The sequence below is a fragment of the Triturus cristatus genome, chromosome 9 (genome assembly GCF_964204655.1).
Source record: "Triturus cristatus chromosome 9, aTriCri1.1, whole genome shotgun sequence".
NCBI lineage: Eukaryota > Metazoa > Chordata > Amphibia > Caudata > Salamandridae > Triturus > Triturus cristatus.
The window spans coordinates 168,155,140-168,179,225 of NC_140592.1; the positions used below are offsets into that span (position 1 = coordinate 168,155,140).

At 46.4% G+C, this 24,086-nt stretch overlaps 1 protein-coding gene across 1 annotated transcript in view; it reads right to left on the bottom strand.

The window, feature by feature from the left end:
- DNAH12 (dynein axonemal heavy chain 12) overlaps window positions 1-24,086 on the bottom strand; it is a 1,449,067-nt gene that overhangs the window by 398,968 nt on the left and 1,026,013 nt on the right. The window contains exon 57 of the mRNA XM_085624669.1: window positions 17,007-17,199. Within this exon, the coding sequence (XP_085480795.1) occupies window positions 17,007-17,199 (193 nt within the window). The remainder of the gene's footprint in view (window positions 1-17,006; window positions 17,200-24,086) is intronic.

Here is a 24,086-nt window from a genome sequence, read left to right on the forward strand (position 1 = left end):
ACGACGCCGGTGAACGCGTTGGAGCCCGCTTCGGCGAAGGAGATCCACCCGGAGACTTAGAAGGAGAAGGAGAAGGTGACAAGTCCTTACTTCGACGACGCCGGGGCGAAGCCGACCTCGACTTCCTGCTCTTCGAAGACCAGCGTCGTGAAGAATGTTTCCTTTTCTTGTGATGTTTCCTTGACTTCGACGACCTCGAAGTCGACGACTCCGGCCTCGACTTCTCCTTTTTTCTTCCTCTCTTCTCCTTACTGATCTTTGCCATAAACAGCTTCGCCTTCCTTTCTTTCAAGGCCTTAGGATTCATCCTCCTGCAGCATGCACAATCTTCAACATCGTGGTCCGACGAAAGGCACCACAAGCAGTCCTCATGCGGGTCCGTCATCGACATGTGGCCGCCACATTCCCTACAGGGCTTAAAGCCCGACTTCCTCGTTGAAGACATTACAGATTTAACAACAGTAACACCTTACAACTACTAAGTATCGGGAGAGTACTGGAAAAAACCGTTGCGCGTCGACGGCGCGGAAAAAGGGGAACTGACGTCATCACGCCGACGTGGGCTTCTTATGGCTCTGGTGATGTCATACGGAGTCGTGAGCGGAGCCGATGCATTATGACGTCGCCCACGTCGACGTGGAGTGCTGGGGAAGAAAAGTTCCGTGGAATGCTGGCGCAGGGGATATTCACAAGGTGAGGAATCCACTGGCAGATGTATCCATCAGAACACAATTGATAATGGACTCAATCAGATGAGCGAGTTAAATCATTGGGTATGAAAAATATTGGTGGTTCTTCTTTCCCCCTTCCTATTTGACCCAGTATTTCAGAAGCGCCTAGATGCAGAATATTCATGCATTCCAAGTCAATATGAAATAAATGCCGGATTCTTGAACCGGTACCGGAAGTGGAACAAGGTCCGGCAAACAGAGTTCCGGTTTGGGGAGCGGAAGCTCAAGACCGCCGGCGCTGCTAGGAATCACTGCACAAGAAGACGCACGAACGCCGTTTCCTATTGATGTGAACATATTTAAAGTTCATAACTCCGCCCGCCAAGGAACCCGCGAGCAATAGGAAACACGCTTGACAACTGTGCCTGGAACGCTGCTGGAGGTGGAATAGCAGACAGCCTTTTCCCCCTTTTCGGAAAAAGAAAAGGTATTGTTTTTCCCTAAGACTATGACATGCGCTTTATGAATGGAGCACTATCGAGGTGGCACGGGTGATGTAGGTTTAATACCTCCATGTAGAGAATAGCCCTTGCCATACAACATCAAAGTTAAAGGGTGCACAGGTCGCAGTCAATCACACTAAACTCTAATAACGTCCCTGACAGTCTTCTCCCACTAACCTTGATTAAAACTATAATTTAAAGATTAATAGTTAGATGCATTTAGCATTGAAAAACGGACTTGCCCCAATGATAATACCAGCCATCTGCTCTTTCCAGTAAACATTAGTTGGTGCAACAAAAGACAAAGGATTTCCCCGGCCCTGACTTACAAGATGCGAATATATACATGGTATGTGTCAGTTCCCCCTTTTAAAATACTCACCATTGTAAATAGTGCACATTAGATTAATAATTATATCAATTCTTTATTTTATTTCATTTTTCAATTCATATAGATTCTCAGGTCCTCTTTGAAAATATCTTTCCTGATGAAGACCTTCCTACCAAGACGTGCCATCTAGAAGGTCGAAATGCGTTGGCTTTGACACAGTATAAGCTGGGCCCCAAAATTGGACACAATAGAGCCAACTGAGAAGGGCTCTATCATTGAGTTCTGAACATTATTTGGACCTCTCTCTGGCTTAAACAGTAATGAATGATGAGGACAGAAAAGTAAAACTAGTCCTTGTACTTTCTTAATTTGCAAAAATTAGTGGGACTATTTTTTGCCTGATGTTTTTTCCAGGATGCTATATGTAAGTTGGATTTTATGCACGATAAGGTTCACGTTTTGAAAAAGCACAAATATTTATGTTTTTGTTTATGCACTTTAAATGTTTTTGATTACAACCTTTATGACTGTCGCATAAAAAAGAAGGCAAGCAGGTTTTGCTCTAGCTTGTTCTGTGACGGGATTTCATGTTTTGTAAAACAAGTGAAAAAAATATATAGATATATATATATATGAATATAATCCAGGGATAATTAAAAAATCCTATTGGAAAAAAGTGATTTGGGATTTATGGTGTCAGAGGTATTTTGTTTTTTCACAATGTCAACACTGTGCCATCCACTAAGTGTAGGGAAAAACCTCCCCCATACATATAAAGTTAAATAATGCGAAAACAGAGCACAGCACCATAGAGAGTAACAACTGACCATTAAAAGGCAGTAATATATTTAATCTTAAATCACATCAATCCATATGGCAAGAACAAACACAAGTGTACAATAGTTTTCAAAAATCGTTGAGACACAGTTGTAGAGCATAGACAGTCGACATGTGTTTTGTCGAAAAACGACTTTCAAAAGGCTCAAAATAGATAAAAATATCCGTGTGTCCTAGGATCCACCATGTTAGACTTGTTGCCCGATTACGGTTACTCAGTAGTCTTTAATGTTCTCTAAGAGTCCGTCCACACATCAACCTTCACGCGACATCAGTATGCCTAGACTGCCACCAAGACACCCTTTTACCTTCAAGGTATCGCGTAGTTATTTGTAATCAGTCCATGGGAGTACGACTTGGCTGGATCACAGTTAAGCTTGAAGGACCCATTATGATAAGCGGCTAGCAGTCAGAGTGCAAGGCCTCAAAGGTACATTATCGGTCTTTCGCCGACATCTGAAGAGCCTTTCTGTCAGAGAGCATTGCATAAATAAAACCTCAAGCCTTATTCTAAAATGAGAGTCTTTGCATTTTGTAAATTAAAACCTTTTTCTAGGCATTGTTGTGTTTTATGTCTCCTGCTCCGCCGTGTTTGAGCCACCATGTGGAAGTGGGATTTGTGAAATTCTGTATTATCTGAAAGGCGGAGCAAGACACAGGGCAATGTCAGCTTTCTTCGGTTGCAGATAAGAAGGGACTTTTTTCTGTTTTATGTAGTGTGTGAGGCCATTGACATTCCACAAGAGGATGCATAGCGGATGTGGGTTGGGATACTGGGTAATGCCATTAGTGGTCTAGGGTGCTTGGGAGACATCCGGGCGTCCGTGCAGGAGGGTGTTGTGGGGTGGGTATGGGGTGCTCAAAGAGGGTTGGGGCGGCGAGGTGGCTGAAAGGACAAGGGGGCAGGACGTAGGGGTGCTCAGCTGAAGAAGAAGGGGTAAATGAATAGGAGACAGGAAAAGAAAGCGGATATACGGAGGGACAGAGTGTAGAGGGGAAAGAGAGGGGTGAGAGGAGGGTGGGGTAGGGGGGTGTATATGCAAGGCAGGGTGGGATGTTGTCGCATAGGCAGAGGTGCCGCCGGCGGTCGCTCAAGGATAACAGGTGCGTGCGGCCAAGGGCAGTTAGGGAATACGTCGATAGGGGATCAAAGGGGTGACAGGTAGTGATAGAGAAAGGAGGAGTGGAAAAATGACTAGTGGGAGGATTGTTGATCTACGCAATTCTAAGAGTGCAGGGCTGTTTGCTGCAGTCTAGGCTTGCAGGCCGATCAGGTCAGGACACATTCTGGCGACAGCAACGACCGTACGACCCGTGCCAGTGTGGTGCGGGTGATGGAAAGCTTGGAGTGGGAACTATCCCTCCGTAGAAGTAGTGCAATGGGCGGCGGTCCTGGTCGGAACTTATCGGTAATGGGTAGAGGGGTGGATGAGGACAGAGGGAATCCTGAGGCCTGAGGAGAGCCCATGGATCGTGTAAGATTGGGGGGAGAAGGTGCGGTGGCTGAGAGAGACGGGGCTTCACCTATGGACCCTAGCCTCCAGCGAGCATTGTATCAGCAAGGAGTGAGGTTTGGTTGCAGGGTAGAGCTGGGGAAGGAGGGGGTGAGGGGGAGAGACAGGTGCCATGTCCCAGGAGAAGGTCTTACAGAGTGGGGTGTGGCGGGTGTGATCTGGAGCAGATCCGTTTCCTAAGGCGCAGTGTTGTGTATACTGCCCAACGGAAGGCAGCACACAGCGTGAGAAACTAACTCAGGGGGAGGGTTCTCAGAATCATACGAGCTGAAATTTGTAGGGTGCGTATCCAGTAACAAGTGGGATGTATGCACATAACAGTTAAACAGTGATAAGCGAGTACATGAAAATAAGTTACTGCAACTAAATAAACTGGTACTTAGCCATCTGGATCTCCTGTCGGCTTCTGGCATTTCGAGCTTAGTGTTGTTGACATGCCTCAAGGGCCAGGGTACGCCACCTTCAGGGCGCCCTCCCCTCAGTGGATTTGAGCATCAGACGGGATCGAGATTTGTCTCTAACCTGGGTCAGCGCCGGCAACGCATGGATGGCCTGGTTCGATCTTCCACAGAGCAGGCCACCCTATCAAGGTCCTTTCACTTGTTGCGAGAGCCTCCTGAATTTCATTGGGGTCCCTGGAAGGGGCAGGAGGCGCGGACAGCGATGGAGTGTGGTTGTCTCCAGGAGCCGAGGTGTGGGTTTCCATGTCCTCAAGTTTTAGACCCTCCAGGAAATGACGGAGGTCTTCTGGGTCAAAGAATTCCCTTGTGAATTCGTCCCTGGTGACACGGAGGTGTGCCGGTTCGAAAAGGCCATATTTAAAGTCCATTGCCAAAGGATAGGTCTCAGAGAGAGGAAGGCTTCATGTTGGTCATTTGTTTCTTTGGAGACAACTGCAGCAATGCAGATCTCATGCCCCTCATGTATGTACTGACCATAGGTTCGGGCTGAGGTAATAAGTTGTTGTGCGTGTTAGTGGCATAAGAAGCATAAGAAGCAGGCTAGAAGAGGTCAAATGGGCAAATGGGCAAATGTGATGAACTCTTTGCATCTCCAAGGGGGGGGTCGAAGTTCAGGCCCATGAGTTTTCGGGAGTGTGTCCCTCAGTAAGTATTTGGCGGCTAGGCCCTCCGGGTTTTCTGGAAACCCAAAGAAGCCGATGTTGTCTCTTCGACTTTTGTCTTCCAGATCAATGATCTTGCTGCGGAGATATACGAGTTCCTGATCTCTCTCTGGTACGACGTTTATGCGCTCCTCAATTGTTGAGACACATTGGGCCAAATCCTCCACACACGTATGAAACCCTGCTATGTCCGACATAATGGATTTAGTCTCAGTGACCAGGGCAGGGATGTTGGTCGCAATGCCCTCCAGTCTGCGTCCCACGGGTGAAATTTCTAGCAGAATGCACTCCATGGTGGCATCTGGAGCGGTGGCCATGCCGGGGAGGAGGTATTGGGTTCCGAGAGGGCTGTGTTCTGGGTGCTGTTCGATAGGCGGCCCTGGTTGAGTGGCTCAGTGAAGAGGAGTTGTCACACTAGCTTCCCAGTCGTTTTACCCGAAGGCATCCCCAGACTGCCCACAAGGGCCACAAAATATGCAGGTGGATTGAAGATGCTGCGACCGCCCTTCTGGTGATGATGGGAGGGGGTGCAGAGTGAACCTCAGGGTATAGTAGATGCAGGTTCCACCTGGTGCGCTGGTAAGTTATGATCCAAGGGGGTCTACCCAGTTTGGGAGATGGTAGAGGCAGAGCAGGCCGGGAGAAGGGGTTGTCCTTAGCTGGTCGGATCTCACCCGCAAGTCAGCCCCCGATAGTGCACAACCTCTAAGTAGAGAACTAGGGATTAGCGCAGGCCCTCAGGATGAGACCAAGCATGTAGAAGTTGATGGGGCTCCTGCCGAGGGCCCCACAGATGCAGCCAGACAAGAGAGATAGCGGCTATGCTGTGATAAAATCTGTGCCCCTTTGGTATGAGGGAGGGTGGGCAATGGACAGTTCACAGTGACTCTCCAGCCCCCTATAATGCATCGTAGTGATGACACCATCAATGTATGATGTGGCAGATGTCGGTGTTCTGGCCTAGGGTACGGCTGCCCTGGTGATGGATATGGGAGCAGTGCTACGTTCTAGGCCTCTGCGAGGGCCAGCGGGAGGAGCCTAGTGGGTACAGTCCCCAGGCGTATCTTTCATCCAGGATCAAAGTTGCCTGCAATGTGGGCCGTCCATCGGGAATGTAGTAACAAATTGCGCCAGACCGCCAGTCCGCTGCCTAGGGAGCTAATTCAACATGGGTAGGCGCATGGATCTCAATGGTGGAGTCGTGGGCCAGCGGGTTGAGCGGGGAGGGGAGGCAAAGCCTGCAGCCCAGCTTAAATCACTGGTGATATTCGCAGCCAAGGGGGGCAAGGCACTTATCGCAGCTCTATCTGCTTTGCATCGGCTACCAGTCGGGGACGTGGTTCCCCGTTCGGAATGCAGAGGGTGTCTCTTGTGTCCACCTCCCGAGTCCCAACCAGCCGGACCGCAGTCGCACACTCCTGTGCTCTCCTCACTCCTCCAGATGCTGGCGGTTGGCCGATGCTCCCCGTTGCGGTGGAGGTCGTTTTCCCCCCAAGGAGGGCCGTGCAGCGAAGGACGCGGTCAGTGGCCCCAACGGTTCAGCACAACAACAGTCAGACCAGGGGAAAGCCAAGGTATTATGCCTCCCTCCGGGTCATGGGCAAGCAGGCGCCAGTCTCTTCTGGGGGTATAGGCAGATGCGAAGCCTTAGCGGAGACTGTGGTCGTAGTTATTGTCACAGGCCCCAATCTAGGGCTGCGCTCTGGGGTGTTGTTTTACATATTTCCCAGACTCAGTCTTTCTTGAGCAAACCCGGTGCTCCAGGCTCTGGGGTGCTGCTGACTGCTGGTTACGCCGGTTCCTTCGCTGTAGGCAGATCGATGTCTAGACAGGCTGGTAGTGCTGGGGCCAAAGCAGTAGGTGTCCTTTTCTTCCTGGGTCAGCACGGCTCCTCAAATCTGAGGAGGCAAGGATCAGGGTTGCCCCTAAATACTTGGTTCAGGGGTGTTTAAAGGGGTGTTCAGGTCGGGAACAATGGGTCTCTTCCTTGGGGTGTGTACACCCCCATATTATGCCAGGCATGTTAACCTCCATTTTTCAACACATATTGAATCCTCTGGATTTCTTCATCACTCTCAATCGGGTTTCCGTTCTCACTTTTCAACCGAGACCACGTTATTAGGAGTAATTGAGAACCTACGCTTGTTACTCGACCGAGGAGAAACGGCGGCGCTTATCCTTTTGGATTTAAGCGCCGTGTTTGATACCGTGTCGCACCCCATTCTATTGAAGGCACTTAGGTCAGCAGGGGTAGTTGGTTCAGCCTGGTCTAGGTTGGCTTCTTTTTTGCAACACCGTTCCTTTCAAATCTTTTCGTCCACTGCTTCCTCATCCATTCGCCCATCTGCATGTGGAGTTCCCCAGGGGTCCTCACTCAGCCCTCTGTTATTTAACATCTACGTATGTCCTTTGGCTGATATTGTGGAGGCCTCTGGCTTAGTTCTTTACTCATATGCAGATGATACCCAGATCATTTTTTCACTCTCAGCTGAAGCGGAAAGCTCTCCCTCCTCGCTTCAGCATGGTCTGGGTAAGGTGGCTGAGTGGATGCAGACTAATCTGCTAAAACTGAATGGTGGAAAAACCGAGGTCTTAATCTTCGGTAAGAACACTCACCTTTGGGGTCCCAGACATTGGCCTCCTATAATGGGCTCTCTTCCCCAGCCTGTGAAGCAGGTGCGGAACCTTGGTTTTATAATGGACGATTCACTCTCTATGCGACAACAAGTGGTGAGTGTCGCAGCCACTTGTTTCACCATATTGAGATGGCTACGCAAGATTCTTTGGATGCTCCCTGACTACACCAAGCGTACGGTTGTCCAGGCGTTAATAACATCACGCCTGGACTATGGAAATGTGCTGTACTTAGGGGGTTGCCAGGAGACTTTGCGGAAACTTCAGCTGGTTCAAAACTCTGCAGCTCGTCTCCTGTGTAAAATCCCCCGTAGGACTAGTGTCTCCCCTTTTCTTCATGATCTACACTGGCTTCGTATAGACAAGCGTATCAAACACAAGACGCTGTGCACAATGTTCAAGATTAAACATCAGACTGCTCCTGCATACTCGCAATCTCTTGTCCATCCTTATGTCCCTGTCCGCTCGCTTAGATCTGCATCACAGGGCAATTTTCATGTTCCTCGTTTTAGGCTGTCTAGAATGGGAGTTCGTTCTTTCTCATGTCTCGCTCCTAGCCTGTGGAACTCACTTCCTCTGTCTTTGAAGCTGGAACCTCATTACTTGAACTTTCGTAAGAATTTGAAAACCTGGTTATTTTCCCGCAAATAAACTTCAGCCACAGTGATCCCCTTATTGCCTGGTCAACAGCGGCGCCGGGAGACCCCATTGTGGGTAGCTTCGCACCTAAGAAATCAATTAATAATAATAATAGTAATAATAATAATGCCACCCTCCAGTGGGAGGGGGCATGAGCCTCTCCCTAATTGGCTGAGTCCCATCATCTTCAAGATGGAGGGGACCGAGATGTGTGCTTCAAATCGCCTCCCCAACCTGAGGGATGGGTTTGCAAAGTTCAGCACACCTCTCTTCCTAGCTTAGTTTTCACTCCGATTCTCCTGCCCAAAGTGAGGGCAGAACCGGTGGGAGCCAGATACTGGGGGCAGCAGAAGGCAGGGACAGCTTCCAAAGATGGCAGGCCTTTAAAGCTTCCCCTTCGTGGACCCAGCCCTTCCTAAGGGAGGAGGTATGACACCTCTACCCAGGATGGGCTTTGTCTCTGGACCCAGAGAGTGGAGGCTCTCTAATCAGGGGCCCAGAAACCTGTTTGGTGATGGCAAATGGCGAGCAGCCATTTAGGAACCACACCAGGACTGGTCGTTTTTCAGGGGGCATCTCTAAGATGCCCTATGAGTACATTTTACATTGAATCCCACACTGGCATCAGTGTGGGTCTAATGTGCTGAGGAGTTTGCTACCAAACATCTCAGGTTTTAGTAAAGCCATTATGGAGGTGTGAAGTTCATAATGACCAACTTCCAGACCATATACTCTTTATGGCTTTACTACACTTACAATCTCTAAGAATGTACATAGACACTGCAGGAGTACAGGGCGCATGCCACTGTACTCTCACCTGAGGGCTAGTGCACCCCGCTAGATGGATGACTTACCTAGGCCTCAGGCAGTGGGTTGTAGTCATGGCACACAGGAATGTGTGCCATGTCGACTCTTCACTTTTCTCTGCACCAAAACACGCAGCCTGCCCACCGACCTGGCAAGTAAGACCAAGTGGCTTTGTGCAGATGTACTGCCAATATACCCCTCTAAAGCAGGCATCAGTGTTCACTCTGCCCCTTGCAGAGTGTTAAAATTTTCATTCAGATGGAATTCTGTTGGCTGACTCACAGCACTTCCTTATGCTGGTCAATATTCAGTAGGCAATCGTTTATTTCATGGTGGATGCGGGCAAATAAAACCAATGTTGTTAACAATGCCCTAAATAGGGAAGGGGGACTGCCTCTGTGACCCAGTGATCCAGTGGTGTACAGGTCACTGGGTCAAAGTTTCTGATGGTGAGGCCAGCTAATGCTTCTCCATCAGAAACTCTCGGGTTTCACAACTCTAAATGAGGTTGGGGAACAGTGTTTGGTGGGACAGTTGCAATCCCAAGTTATGCCAACTCTAAATGAGGCCCAAACTCTATTACCCTGCCCGTATTATTTGAGGAGGGGGCAGGAGAGACTTCAGGTCTCAGAGACGCCTGCGGCAGCTGCCACACCCTCACTGCTCGTGCCCGGAGGTGCCTACTTGTGCTGTTTGGGGCTCCAGCTGCCGGGGATGCCTGTATCATTTGAGGAGAAGACAGGAGAGACTCCAAGCCACAGAGACACCCGTGGCAGCTGCCGCACACGTCACTGATGGCACCCGGAGTTGCATACTTGTGCTCCCGCTGCACAGGACGCGCCTGGGTGCGTGCCTGAGCCAAGACTGGGTCCGTCTGCACCCGTCATTGGCCGGAGGAGGTCAGGCTGGCCCACCCCTCTAAATCTTGGTGGGAGACCTTAACTCTGGTCTGGACGTTTAACTTCCTGGTAATCACAAGGTAATGGGCAAGCGTAAAACTTTTCAAATGGTTACAGGGGGGAAGTAGCAAACACTTTGGACTCTTTTCTGTTGAGAACAGCTAATGCCCTCTATAAGGAGACTGCGCTAACTGAGCGCCATTTATCTTTAGGCGAAGGGAGAAAAGAACAGTCTCCAGTAGAATCGTCCCTGACTACTATTACAGTAGCATCTATAGTATCTCAAGAGGAAGCCGTTGCAAGCCAAATTGTTGTTCCTATTCAAGGGGACATGGAACAAGGACAACTTAGAGAATCTCCAGTCAAAAGAAAAAGGGTTGGACCAACAGTTAAAACCAGCAAGGCCCCAAAAGTTCCCCCTGTAGTGGACCTGGGACCACCGAGAAAAGGGGACTGTAACAAAACTAATGACAATTTATATACTAGACCGGAAAAGTTGATGTTGCCACTAATTGAACCACTTATATCACAGTTGGGCAAAATTAAGGGAATCTTAGATGTGCTATGCAAACGAAGGGTGATAAATGGCTCTGTGGAACAAAAGGGGTTTAAGGTAATTTCTAATACACTTCTCCAAAAGGATCCTGTAATTACAGGAGGGGTGGGAGAACAGTGCAATTAGCCACACACTCACTTGGCTCCAACATACTGGGGGTAGATGGGTCTTCAAATTTAAGAACCTTTGGAATGATACATCCCATCACATACCCCTCTTCATTGGACGCAGTCCAGGACCAGCTCATGCAGCCTAAAGATCCTATTATCCCTCCCCTGTTTAATCAGGGTGAGCGAAAGAAAGGTGAATTAACAAAGAGGGAAAGGAGAGTGTCTATCTTAGCTCTCCCTCCGGCTGCTTGCCCCTTAGTCGCGTAATACTGGCTTATGTACCAGTATTGAGTGAGGGACAACAGGATACCACTATACAACTTATGACAAAGGCCCAGCATTGCCTGTCGAGAACAACAAAGGGGGCAGTTGATCATTCTAGGCATCTGATTATGGCAAGAAGAGTGGATTGGGTGGGCCAGTCCCGATAAGCCCTAGTGGGTTATTGCATAGTCCTTAATTTTGATAACAACAAGGTGGTAGGGGATCTGCTTGGGATTCTACCAAACACACCTCCCCAAGGGTTATGGATTCATGCTCTCCTCTTAGGTTATTTTTATAGGCACCTGAGTCAGTTGTCCCCTAAGATTATGAGGGATAAAAATGTAATTTATTCATCAACTCTACCCTTCGTAGCTTTGCCCCCACTCTCAGATATAGGGAGTTATTAAGTAAGGATCGATACTTGCTTTACCCCCCCTACAAGATCTGGAATCTTGCGATTGACTGAATAATGTCCACACAGTCTTAGACACAACTATATCCCCACCCAAAATAGGTAAAGTGTGAGCAGAATAGAAAGAGTTAAGCAATAGTTCTTTAGAAATATCTACTTGGAATGTAACCGGTATAAAACAAAAGATAGGGAATTTAGATTGGAAAAACCACCTAACAAAATATGACATAGTGTGTGTACGAGAAACATGGGAAACTGACCAAATATTTATTGAGGGCTTTAGATCATTCCAAACCGCAGCTACTCCATTTACAAGGGGCAGAGCTAAGGGGGGTTGTGACATTAGTTTCTAACACACTAAGGCTAAATGTGCAGAAGTTTTTTAACTCCTCCCGCTAATACCACATCCTACTATGAGAGGGCCTAGGCGACTGGGACTGGCTGATGATCAATTATTATAATAATGATTTTACAGCAAATAAGACCTCGGTTGTGGCTCATTTGATAAGGGATATAAATATGATCAACGAGGAACACCGGATATGTATTCATATTTTTATGATGGTGACTTTAATTCATTCACATTATTGTGATATTGAGACAGCCAGTGTGTGTGGACTAGTGGATATAGAGGGTGAAAGGCCTTTACAATTCACTCATAGTGAGTATGGTATCTTGCTTAGTGAATTTCTTATTACTTGGAATCTCAACATTAATAATAAGCTAGACTGTGACACTGGACGGCCCCAAAGGACATTTGGGACTCCTGAATTAGGCTCTACCATACATTATATTTTGGTGTCTCAACCTCTTGTTGACAGACTAACCCAAGCAGAGGCATCCTTCTCATCATTTAGTGACCATGCTACTTTATTTTGTAGTATGGCCTGGCTAAAAAGTAATACCCTATTAGTGAAAAAGATACCAAAACCAACTCTAGACAGAAAAAAATGGTATTCTCTGAAATGGGACAATGTTGACAAAGAACAATGAATTTCATTAATAGTCTCAAAAAAACTGACAGGTCTTGATATGTTAGGATCCAACTCATGATATGATAGGACTAATGACGGCCTTTAGAGATATATTGAGGGAGGTCAAAGATAGCCTCTTTCGGAGGATTTCATCTCACAATAATACGTTACTGGGTTGGTTCGACAAGACTTGTTTGAAAGCCCTCAATAATTTGCATGAAGCACTTAGAGCCACTCCAAGAGACCGAAATCTGCCCTACAGAAAGCCCTACAGAAAGAATATAATAAGGCCAGTGCAGCAAGGATTGAGGGGTTGTGGAAGAAGCATGGGAAAACCTGTCTAGGGCAGCAGAGACAAATAATCCAAGGGATTTCTGGAGAGTAATAAATGAACCATTTCTGAGAGAGGAGTCTGATCCCATTTTAGATACTCATCATCATCATCTTTATTCGATCCGTTTTCATACCAATCATAAAAGTTCAATTAACAAAATTGAATTCACATTTACAAAATATTAGATCAAAGAAGAACAACTTTTAAAAGAATAAAATGACTTCAGATACTCATTTGGGGGAGGAAGGTTGAGTGGCTCATTTTGAGCAAATCTTTGGAGCAGGTGATGAGTTCTCGGAACCCCTTACACTGTTTCGCAGACACCCCTTAAAGAGACCCTGGTATTCGATAATGAAGAGCTGAGACTCGGCTTGGCACAATGCACCCCCTTAAAAGCTCCAGGTCCAGACAGGGTCCCCTTAGATTTTTTTCTTGCCTACCAAGACATTTGGATTTCTTTTTTAACAACCATTTTTAATACTTTAAGTAAAGTGGGACCCCCAGCTTCTTGGAATACATCAGTAATAGTTCAGTATTCAAAAAGGGGGATAAGTCTAATCCCAAAAACTACAGACCTTTCTCCCTTTTAGATGGCACTGCAAAATTGATGGGAGACCATTGCTGAACAGACTGGAGGCATGGGCCACAGAAAAGAACATTTTACTACCGGTGCAATATGGTTTCGAAAAAGGCAAGGGAACAATCGATCAATGTCCTAACTTAAGTCTAACGTTTACAAAATACACAGTGGTTCGATCCCAAAAAATTGATATGGCCTTTATGGATCTGTCAGCCGCTTTTTATTGTGTTTCCCATTCTAAACACTGGGCCATCATGGAGAAAATGCGAATTGACCCCCAATAATTGTTTTTATTTTTCAAATGCATGCACAGGCCAATGCTTGTGTTCGGTACAGGAATGCACTAGGCTGTTTAAAATAAAACGGGGGTAAGGCAGGGCTGTGTCCTTGCCCCTATCTGTTTTCACTATAAACCAATGGAATACAGGAAGCTGTGATGGGAGCAACAAAAGATTTACCAATCTTTAACACAGTGTCCCTTCCAATTCTGCTTTAAGCAGATGATGCTGTATTGATCGCAAGAACTAAGTTGGGCTTACAGAAGCTGATGGCCTATATGAAATTTATGTCCAGCTTGGATCTTAGAGTGAATGAAGCTAAATCTTTTGTGATGGTGGCAGATACTCACCCTAAAAAACTTCCAATGTTTCATATAGAGCGGTGCAGATTGGCAGTGGTTGATACTTTTACTTACCTGGGGGTTATATTTCATAGAAAAATCACTTGGTCCAAAATGGTGAGTAATAGAGCCCTTGCCATGAAGAAAAGCGTGCGGGGCATCTCTTCCTTCACTAAGAAGTTGGGTGCTAAGAGCATTGATGTGATAAAAAAGGTGTATGCTGCAAAAGCTGTTACTTCAGCATCTTATAGGTCTGGGGGGTGGTGGCAATTGACCAAATGCTAAGAATAGAAGATAGCTTCTATAAAAGACTGTTAGCACTCCCAAGTAACACTGCAGATTACATCTGCCACACTGAGGTAGAGGCCCAATATATCACAGATGTAGTGAGACTTGTCCTGATTATGCTATGGCACTCGATTTGGAAGAGAGATATGGCCACTGTGACTCAAAATATCATTAAGGACTGTTTGGCACTAGACAATGGACACAAGGTCGTCTGGCTGCAATATGTAAAATCAGTGCTGGAGAGTTTGGGGTTGAAGGACTCATTTGCTAACCTGTCTAGCTGCAGAACTATGTCCAAAGATAGAGTTAAGCAAATATTCTTGGAGAAATCTGCAAATGATCGTGCTGATGCTAATCGCACTAAAAGTTCTGTAAAGCTATATCTTACATGCCCCCTTTCCACTTGGGTGAATAAGTTATATTTGAAATTTGTGACAAACCCCCAACATCATTTTATCTTAGCTACATTCCGTATGAATTTTATCCCGCTAATGATGGGCTTTCCAAAGAAAGCTTTTTCAATAGATGACCTTCCAGTATGCCCCTGTGATAAAAGGTCTGTACACTCTGATTTGCATATACTATCCTTCTGTGGATTTTATACCCCATATAGAAAGAGGTACATTCTCCCCCTTTTGCAAAAATTCCAATTTAAACAATGCCGTCCTGCACTTTACTGTATTAAACAACTTTCTAATCCTTTTATCTGTTATAGTACGGGATTGTTTTTATGGTCCTCGTGGACTAACAGGAAGGTCTGACAGAATGGGATAGTGGAGGAGGAAAGGAAAATGCTGAACATTAAAACTGACGGCATAATATGGGTTATCACTTTAAGTACATGTTTTTATATCTATTTTTTAAATCCATTTTAATGATGTTTGTGATATGATATTTAGCATATTTGATGATAATACTAAATTATTGGATAGGTTTGATGGATTAGATTAGCAATGAAAAAAAGGGAATGACTGAAACTAATTCCTGAGGGCACAATGCACTTTATATTACTATGATGATTATGATCAAAGCAACAATGCACTTCAAAGTGGTGGGGTGCCCACATTTGAAGGCACAATGCACTTTATATATCTATTTATGTGGTGTTTGTATATGTAGTTGATTCTTATTGATGAATTTTTATTGTTATCCATGTGATATTTTATTGGAGAGGTTTTTAATCATGCACTTTATATGCTTTGAAAACAATGCGAAATAAAAATTATTGATTGATTGACTAGTACCCTGCATTATTTACCATGGGTTTAAATTCAATGTCTTTATAACATTTGAATAACGTATACAATTATCTTCTTTTTCGAGTCACTTTCCTTTTTTGAAACACTTATTCATGTACTTTACATAGTCTAACATTGAAAGGTTTTTTTTGTTCCATTGTTACACAATTTATAGTAATTTGCTAGGCTCAAACATTTTCTCTGTGGATTCCCTTGTTGCTGAGGCTTTCCAACCAAAGATTGGCAAAGTTATTCTTATTGATACCTGTATGTTTACCTCTGAGGATCCCTTCTTATGAACAGTGAGGAAGCTTCTCTCCCACACATTTTGCCAAGCCTTACATGCATGAACTTTTGTTTCTATTATTTTACTGGAGTTTGCCACATTAGCATCAGCTTCACTGCCCCCTGTGTCAGAATGTTCATGTGTGTGTTTGGTGCGATTTCTAGCTTAAATTATATATTTACTCGGCAATTGCTGATCACATAATGCAACTTTATTACTGTAGTTACTCAATGTATAAGAAATTTACAGAAGCGAGTCACGCAGCTTCTTAAGTACAAAGTAGATGTATTTAATCAGCCAAAGTACAATCTCTTTCATATACCAGAATAAATTGTTTCACACTATTGAACAACTTTCAATAGGTCCATCAGTTGCTAGAAATACGATCTTCAGAGAGCTTTTGCCTAGAGTGACACATATTGATTCAGTTGTAAGTTTGTAACAAAGGTGTCCCATTATATCTGAATCATCGAGTTTGTCCTGATTCTATAGTTAAATTGTTCAGCACACTGAAAGTGCCCTGAGGCACATGAAAATGAAATAACCAAAGAAAATGATAATTTTATTGATGAAATATGGCACCGGTTTAGATTTGATTCACAGTGTGAAGAATTGTGAATTACACAATTTGCCATGTATCTCGCTTTTGAGGTTGGCAATGTCAGACTACACATATATTAGATCCACTACACCTACCACTACATCGCAGGGTACACACATATGTACTTCTCCTAATTCAACATCATTTTACCTTGCGGTATGGAGGTTAGGTTGATGTGGTGGTTACAATATGTTTGGAATCCGATATATTACAAGTGATATCATGACCCTGAACTTTTAACTTGCTATAATTCCTTTGCCAGTATGGATTTCCATCCAGATTACTGTTCATTGTTCATAAGAGATACATCATGAAATAGTCAAGCAAAAACATGCATAATGCCAGGAGGGTGAATATGGTGTTAATACAGTGTTTAAAAATTATATATTGATGAAAAGATTACACTAACCTCAGACACAAAATCTACATTGATTAGAAAGAGGAACATCGAGTTTGCATTGGCACTGGATCCATGGAGCATTGAAATATCACAACAATTTTAATCATTCGAGTGGCATGGATTTGACTTTGAATGCCATGTCTCAGCCAGACAACATCAAACTTATTTGTAAAGAGCTTAAGGCAATTGGGCAACTTCTTCTAAGCACTGAGAAGATGAAGATGCAAAGGGAGGAGCAATCTAACAGAAAGATCACCAATCAAACATTTTTTGAAGAGCGGAAAACCAATTGCCAATATTTAAGGGATGGGAATGCATGCACAATAGATGAGATACATGAATGCAGACGTGGAATAACATTTATTCGTCTGAAGTTAAATACCAACCTCTCTTTTGCAACAACAATGCCTAGCAGCTGATCCTCAAGTCCTTCAGGGGTGATCATAAAATTAAGCAAGGAAACCTTTGTGGCCAATTCGGGTAGATAATGTGGATTTCTGAGCTTAGTTGTTATGTAGAACTTGAAATCCTTTGAATACTCAATAATGGTCTCACCGAGCCGGATGCAGTCAACACCTCCTATAAGCAGAGAGATCAATCATTAGGTCACACAGATTCACACATTTCGATTTCACAGGAATACAATTCCTTCATGTAGATGATTTCAAGGAACTAAATGTGAAAAAAATAAAAAAGACCACCATTGGAATTCACCCCAAAAGTATCCTGAAATCACAGATTCAAAAATATACAATACTACCTTTTACATTGGGCATATCTAACACCAGAAAACCTTCAATGATGCTACCCGAACACGCATTTCTCTTGCCCTAAATGTCAAGAACCGAACGCGGCCTTTCTCCATATGTTCTGGAGTTGTCCGACACTACAATCCTACTGGAGCACGATACACACCACACTACGCGAGGTGACGGGGCTCACGGACATTGTAACATGGGAAACCAGTGCGTTAGGCATATTTAAACGTCGGAAGTCCCATGAAGTAAAAACACGATTTGCATCCTTAGCCCTCTTTCTAGGCAAACAAAGCATCGCTATGCACTGAGGACCCCGGCGGGACCTCCACTGGCTGCCTGGAGAGGAGCAGTTACTAACTGGAGAGCATCAGAACAAGACGAACTAAGACACAAGGAGGTCTGCGGCACTCTGAAGCATCACATCTCCATGCAGTGGGCGACAATGCTTCACACCTTCAAACATACTTTGCTACACGCAATATCCCCACAGTTAACACCAACTTCCTCTCAAGCCCTTCAGGAAGAATATCACTCAAGCAATGAGCGCAATAACCACCTCGCTGCGCCTACTGCGCAGGGCACGGACGTGTAATAAATATAAACACTAGAGCCCACACCCGGTTCATGCATACTCTCCTGAGACCGGACTCGAAATGACCAGAAACTAAATCTCACAACAATACTCATCTACGCTAAACAACGCACATTTCCTCATACACAGTGTATCCCTGTTAATTTTACCCTCAGTTCTAGTTATGTTCCCATTGCAGCACATTGTTCGACATCTATTAAAACCAGTGACAGGTGACAACTACAGTTATGATGCATACAATGAAGCTATATATTTTTAAATAAGAATCGGAACTAAGAACAATGTATAAGAGTAATGAACAAGTTGCTTACCTTCGGTAACGCTTTTTCTGGTGGATACAGTATCTGCCTGTGGATTCCTCACCTTATGAATATCCCCTGCGCCAGCATTCTTCGGAAATTTTTCGTAGCTCTCCACATCGACTAGGTCGTCACAATGCCATGGCTCTGCACGCGGCTCTGCGGGATGTCACTGGAGCCATAAGAGGGCCACGTCAGCGTGATGACGTCAGTTCCACCCATTTTTTCCGTGCCACAGAGGCGAAACGGGCGGACCGACCATATCGAAAATGCATACATAGTACACAGTATTCACACAAATAAACACAGTGTAAAGTGAAAAAGGAAAGCAAAATAAAGCAAACATTTCCTTTAAGCCTAGAGAAAGGCAAGATAGAGGCAATGCAGAATGGCAATATGAAACAACATATTAACGAATACCTCTTTTAAGGTATGAAAGGGTGGACAACGGGTAGGCGGGTGGGTCAGTGAGGAATCCACAGGCAGATACTGTCTCCACCAGAAAAAGCGTTACTGAAGGTAAGTAACTTGCTCTTCTGATGGATACATCTCCCTGTGTATTCCTCACCTTCTGAATAGATTCCCACAGCAGTTCAACCCCCGGAGGAGGGTGTCCACCCTTCTATACCAAAAAGTCTTGCAAAACAGAGCGCGCAAAATGGCCGTCCCTCCCCACCTCGGAACCCAAGCAGTAATGCTTCGCGAAAGTGTGGAGGAAGGCCCAAGTTGCGGCTTTACAGATATCCAACGCAGGGACACCCCTGGACAAAGCAGAAGTAGACGATTTAGCCCTGGTGGAATGAGCTCTAATGCCTACAGGAGGCTCCTTACCAGCCAGCCAAAGACCCACCTGGATAAAGTGCGCTTGTGCACCGCCTTGCCCTTCATACGACCAGTATATCCAATAAATAGCTGATGATCTTGACGGAAGTCCTTTGTTCTATCCAAATAGAAACTAATCGCTCTCATTGGATCCAAACGACAAAGCCTCTCCTCCTCCTTGGAAGGGTGAGGGGGAGGGTAGAAAGTAGGGAGGGTAATGGACTGTCCTAGATGGAAGGGAGTTACCACCTTAGGCAGAAAAGGAGCCCTGGTCCTGAGAACCATCCTTTCAGCATGTATAGTCAGAAAAGGAGGCTTTGAACTCAAAGCCTGAAGCTCACTCACCCTCCTAGCTGAGGTGATAGCCACTAGAAAGACCGTTTAGAATGTCAGTAGTCTCAAAGGACAACTATGCATAGGTTCGAACATAGAACCCATAAAAAAAGTCAACACCAGATTTAAATCCCACTGGGGCTTAATAAAAGGAGTGGGCGGAAACATATTAGTAAGCCCCTTAATGAACCTTAAGACTATTGGAGACTTAAAACGAGAAGGCTGATCGGGCAAACAAAGAAATGCCAACAAAGCCGACAAATATCCTTTAACAGTGGCCACAGCAAAACCCTGCTGAGCCAAATGAAGTGGAAAACAAAGAACATCAGAAAGATGCACTTTCAGAGGATCAATAGACTTCTCTCCACACCATCTAACAAATTTCGACCACCTGTAGGAGTAGATAGACTTGGTGGAGTGTCGCCTGGCCGATAAAATAACATCCACCACGTCAGGCGGGAGAGAAAAAGAATTCAGGTTGCTCCGTTCAATCTCCAGGCATGAAGGTGCAGGCTCTGGAGGTGGGGGTGTAGAACCTGCCCATCCATCTGAGAGTGGAGGTCTGCCCTGAGAGGGAGACGGAGCAGAGGGTGCGAGGAGAGGTGAAGTAGGTCTGTGTACCACACCCTTCTTGGCGATCAATATAACTTGGGCCCGGTCTTGACGAATCTTCCTCAGAACCCGAGGAATCAAGGGTATGGGAGGAAACGCGTAAAGGTGTTCTGAACTCCAACTTAACTGAAACACGTCCCCCAACGCTCCCTGCATCGGAAACTGGAGACTGCAGAATGACAGGCGGTGCGCGTCCTCGAGAGTGGCAAACAGGTCCACCCAAGGAGTTCCCCACGTTCGGAAAATGTGATGAACTGCCTCCAGATGAAGCCTCCACTCGTGGTCGGCGGAGAACTGCTGACTGAGACTGTCTGCACGTACATTCAGCACCCCGGCCAGATGACTTGCCATCAAGCAAATCCGCTGGTCCTGAGCCCAGGACCATAGCTGCAACGCCTCTCTGCAGAGATGGTACGACCCCACTCCCCCCTGTTTGTTGACATACCACATCGCGGTAGTGTTGTCCGTCAGGACTTGCAACGACTGACCACAAAGGGAAGGGAGAAAGGCCTTGAGCGCCAAACGTATCGCCCGCAATTCCAGAAGGTTGATGTGAAGCAACTTTCCTCTGGAGACCAAAGAGCTTTGATCTCCAGATCCCCAGATGAGCACCCCACCCTAGGATAGAGGCATCCGTTATCACTGTGGCCACAGATGGAGGAAGATGGAAGGGCTTTCCTTGAGACAGATTGCCCTCCACACTCCACCAGGACAGATCCGCTGCAGCTTCTCTGGAGATCCTGACTGACTCCCTGAGATCTCCATTGTGTTGATACCACTGCCTGCAGAGACACCACTGGAGTGCCCTCATGTGCCAGCGTGCATGGTTGACCAACAGGATGCAGGAAGCGAACAGACCGAGCAGGCGAAGGACCTTCAGAAGCGGAACAACCGCTCCATAGTAAAACAAGGGAATCATTTCCTGAATGTCGAGAATCCTCTGAAGAGGAGGGAATGCCCGACACACAGTGGTATCCAGTACTGCCCCTATGAACAGGTTGCGCTGAGATGGCACTGGGTGAGACTTGGGTACATTTATCGAAAAAAAAAAAACTTGCACAACAACTGTCCCCTGCAGATGATGACTCACCATCTCTGGAGACCCTGCCTTCAACAGCCAGTCATTCAGGTAGGGGAAAACTGGAATTCCCGACCTCCTGAGATGGGCAGCCACCACTGCCATCACCTTGGTGAAGACTCGAGGTGCGGTAGTAAGACCAAAAGGAAGGACCGCAAACTGGTAGTGTTGTGACCCAACCGTAAAACGGAGATACTTCCTGTGCGACTTCAGTATTGGGATGTGGAAATACGCATCCTGCAAGTCGATGGACACCATCCAGTCTTCTTGTTGCAACGCCTAAAGAACCTGCGCTAGAGTGAGCATCTTGAACCTCTCCTGCTTGAGAAACAGATTCAGGTCCAGGATAGGACGTAACCTGCCATCCTTCTTGGGGATCAGGAAATACCGGGAGTAGGAACCCTGACCCCTTTCCTGCTCCGGAACCACCTCTATCACACCTTTTTGTAACAGGGTAAGGACCTCCTTCTGAAGGAGAAGCAAATGATCCTCTGGGCAAAACCCTTGGCAAGGAGGGTAAGGAGGAGAGAATTCCCTGAAGGGAAGGGCGTATCCATTTTCTACCAGATCTAAAACCCAAAGGTCCGAAGTGATTCATTTCCAATCTTGTAGAAAATGGGTAAGCCGGCCTCCCACGGGACCTACATGATCCAGGATGGCGGATCTAGGGCTGCTTTCCTGCCTTACCAGGAGGGGTTGGGGAGGTAGAGGAGGAAGAGGAAGAAGGCTGACGCCCAGTTCTACGAAGGCGACCTCTGCCTTTACCCCTGTAGCTCTTATACAAGGGGTTCTGCTGCTGTTGCTGAGGCTGTCTGGACCCACGAAAGGAAGACTTCCCAAAGCCACGGTATCGTTTATATCCATAGCCTCTTGCCTGAGTCTGCAAACCCAAAGACCTTGCCGGTGCCTAACTATCCTTAAATCTTTGCAGGGCAGAGTCCACCTTTTCACCAAAAAGCTTGGACCCATCAAATGGCAAATCAATAAGAGCAGCCTGCATGTCAAGAGAGAACCCAGAAGATCTTAACCATGTGTGCCTTCTTGTCGCAATGGACGAACCCATTACTCTGGCAACAGAATCCGCCGTACCCAGACCAGATTGGATAACCTGGCGAGCCGCAGCTTGAGAATCCACCAACACCTCACTCAGATTCCCCCTGTCCTCCTCAGACAACTTAGGAAGAAGCTGTTTTGTAGAGTCCACTAAGGCATGAATATACCTGCCCAAGAGACAAGTGGCGTAGGTATACTTCAGTGCCATACTGGCCTATGAAAAGACCTTTTTTGCAGATTGCTCCAACTTCTTGAAATCCCTGTCTGCAGGAGCCTGCAAAAACGCCCCTGTAGATTGCTTCGAACAAGAAGCCTGCACCACCAGACTTTCAGGAGAGGGGTGAGAAGAAGGAAAACCGGATCTCCAGGAGCAGGTCTATACCTTCTTGAGACTGACCTTGAAACCGCAGGTGCCCAAAGAGGGTTGCGCCACACATCGATGATTAGCTCAGTCAGTGCATCATTAAATGGCAAAAAGTGGTTCAACCACTGAAGATGGAGAATGAAGCACTTTCGTGAGAGGATTAGGCTTATACTACGCCACAGGAAGCTGAAAATCCAAAAGTTCCTCAGCCTTCCCAATAACCGTATGATAAGGAGCAACATCCTTTGAGGGAGAAGCCTTGTGAGAAGCAAAGCCCCATTCGGGAGAAGTGTAAAGCTCACTTGCCCCCCAAAAGTCCTCAAACACATCTTCTGTGTCATACACCTCTCCTTCCTCCTTCTCTTCAGCCTGGTACTGCTCCCCTTCCAATAACCTCTGCGCCTCTCTCCTTGAGCGCATCTTCGTTGCGGCGTTGGCGGCGCCACACGCGGCGTCGACGGCTCCGGGAGCGGCATCACAGGTGGATCCACTACCATAGAAGCTTCACGGGATGGAGCCGGGGACTGACCATACGGCGTCGACATCCTTGGAGCCGGAAAGTGCCAGGATGGCGACGCTGGCATGAATGGCACAAAGGGGGCCTGAGGGTACTGCTGAGGCACACCCAAACTAAATGTCATAGGACCCTTGGGGTACGAGGCCCTGGCAAACACGCCATACATCGCATTCAGAAAATGCGACGGATCCAAACCTGGCATCAGAAACTGAGGGTATGAAGCCGGTTCGAGATCCAAACGAGGTACCTCTGGAATCGGAGCCGCTGAAGCCACAGGTGGAACAGCCAGAGCGGAAGGAATCTCTGTGTCAGCCGGATTCGACACACCCTCTGTAGTCGGTGAGAATCTCGGCGTCGTCGCCTGCTCTGGAGTCCCCTTATATGGGGGAGATTGAGCCGGAGTCACCTGAGGAGACAATGAAGGAGAAACCAAGTCCTTTTCTCGACGTCGAGCAGGAGAAGGCGACCTCGACACCACAGACTTCGAGGATCGGCGCCGAGAAGCATGTCTCATCTTCTTCTTATGCTTCCTCTTGGAGTCGTGCGACGTCGAAGACTTAGACTTTGACCTTTTCCGACCCCTTTTTTCTTTTCTTGCCTTGGCCATATAGAGCTTGGCTTCTCGCTCCTTCAACACCTTAGGATTCATCTTCCTGCATAAAGAACATCCCTCGACGTCGTGGTCTGAAGATAAACACCAAAGGCAATCTTCATGCGGGTCAGTAATTGACATATGTCCACGGCACTCCCTGCAGGGCTTAAAGCCTGACTTCCTCGGGCAGACAAGTCAAAAACAAGTCAAAAGAGAAAGATATACAAATGAAATTACAAAGTATCCAGTACAAAGAATGGAGAGTCCCAGAATAAACCGTTAGCGTCGACAGCACGGAAAAAAACGAATTGACGTCATCACTCCGACGTGGCCTTCTTATGACTCCAGTGACGTCACGCGGAACCATGGGCGGAGCCATGGCGTTGTGATGACCTCGTCGGCGTGGAGAGCTTTGAAAAATTTCCGAAGAATGCTGGCACAGGGGA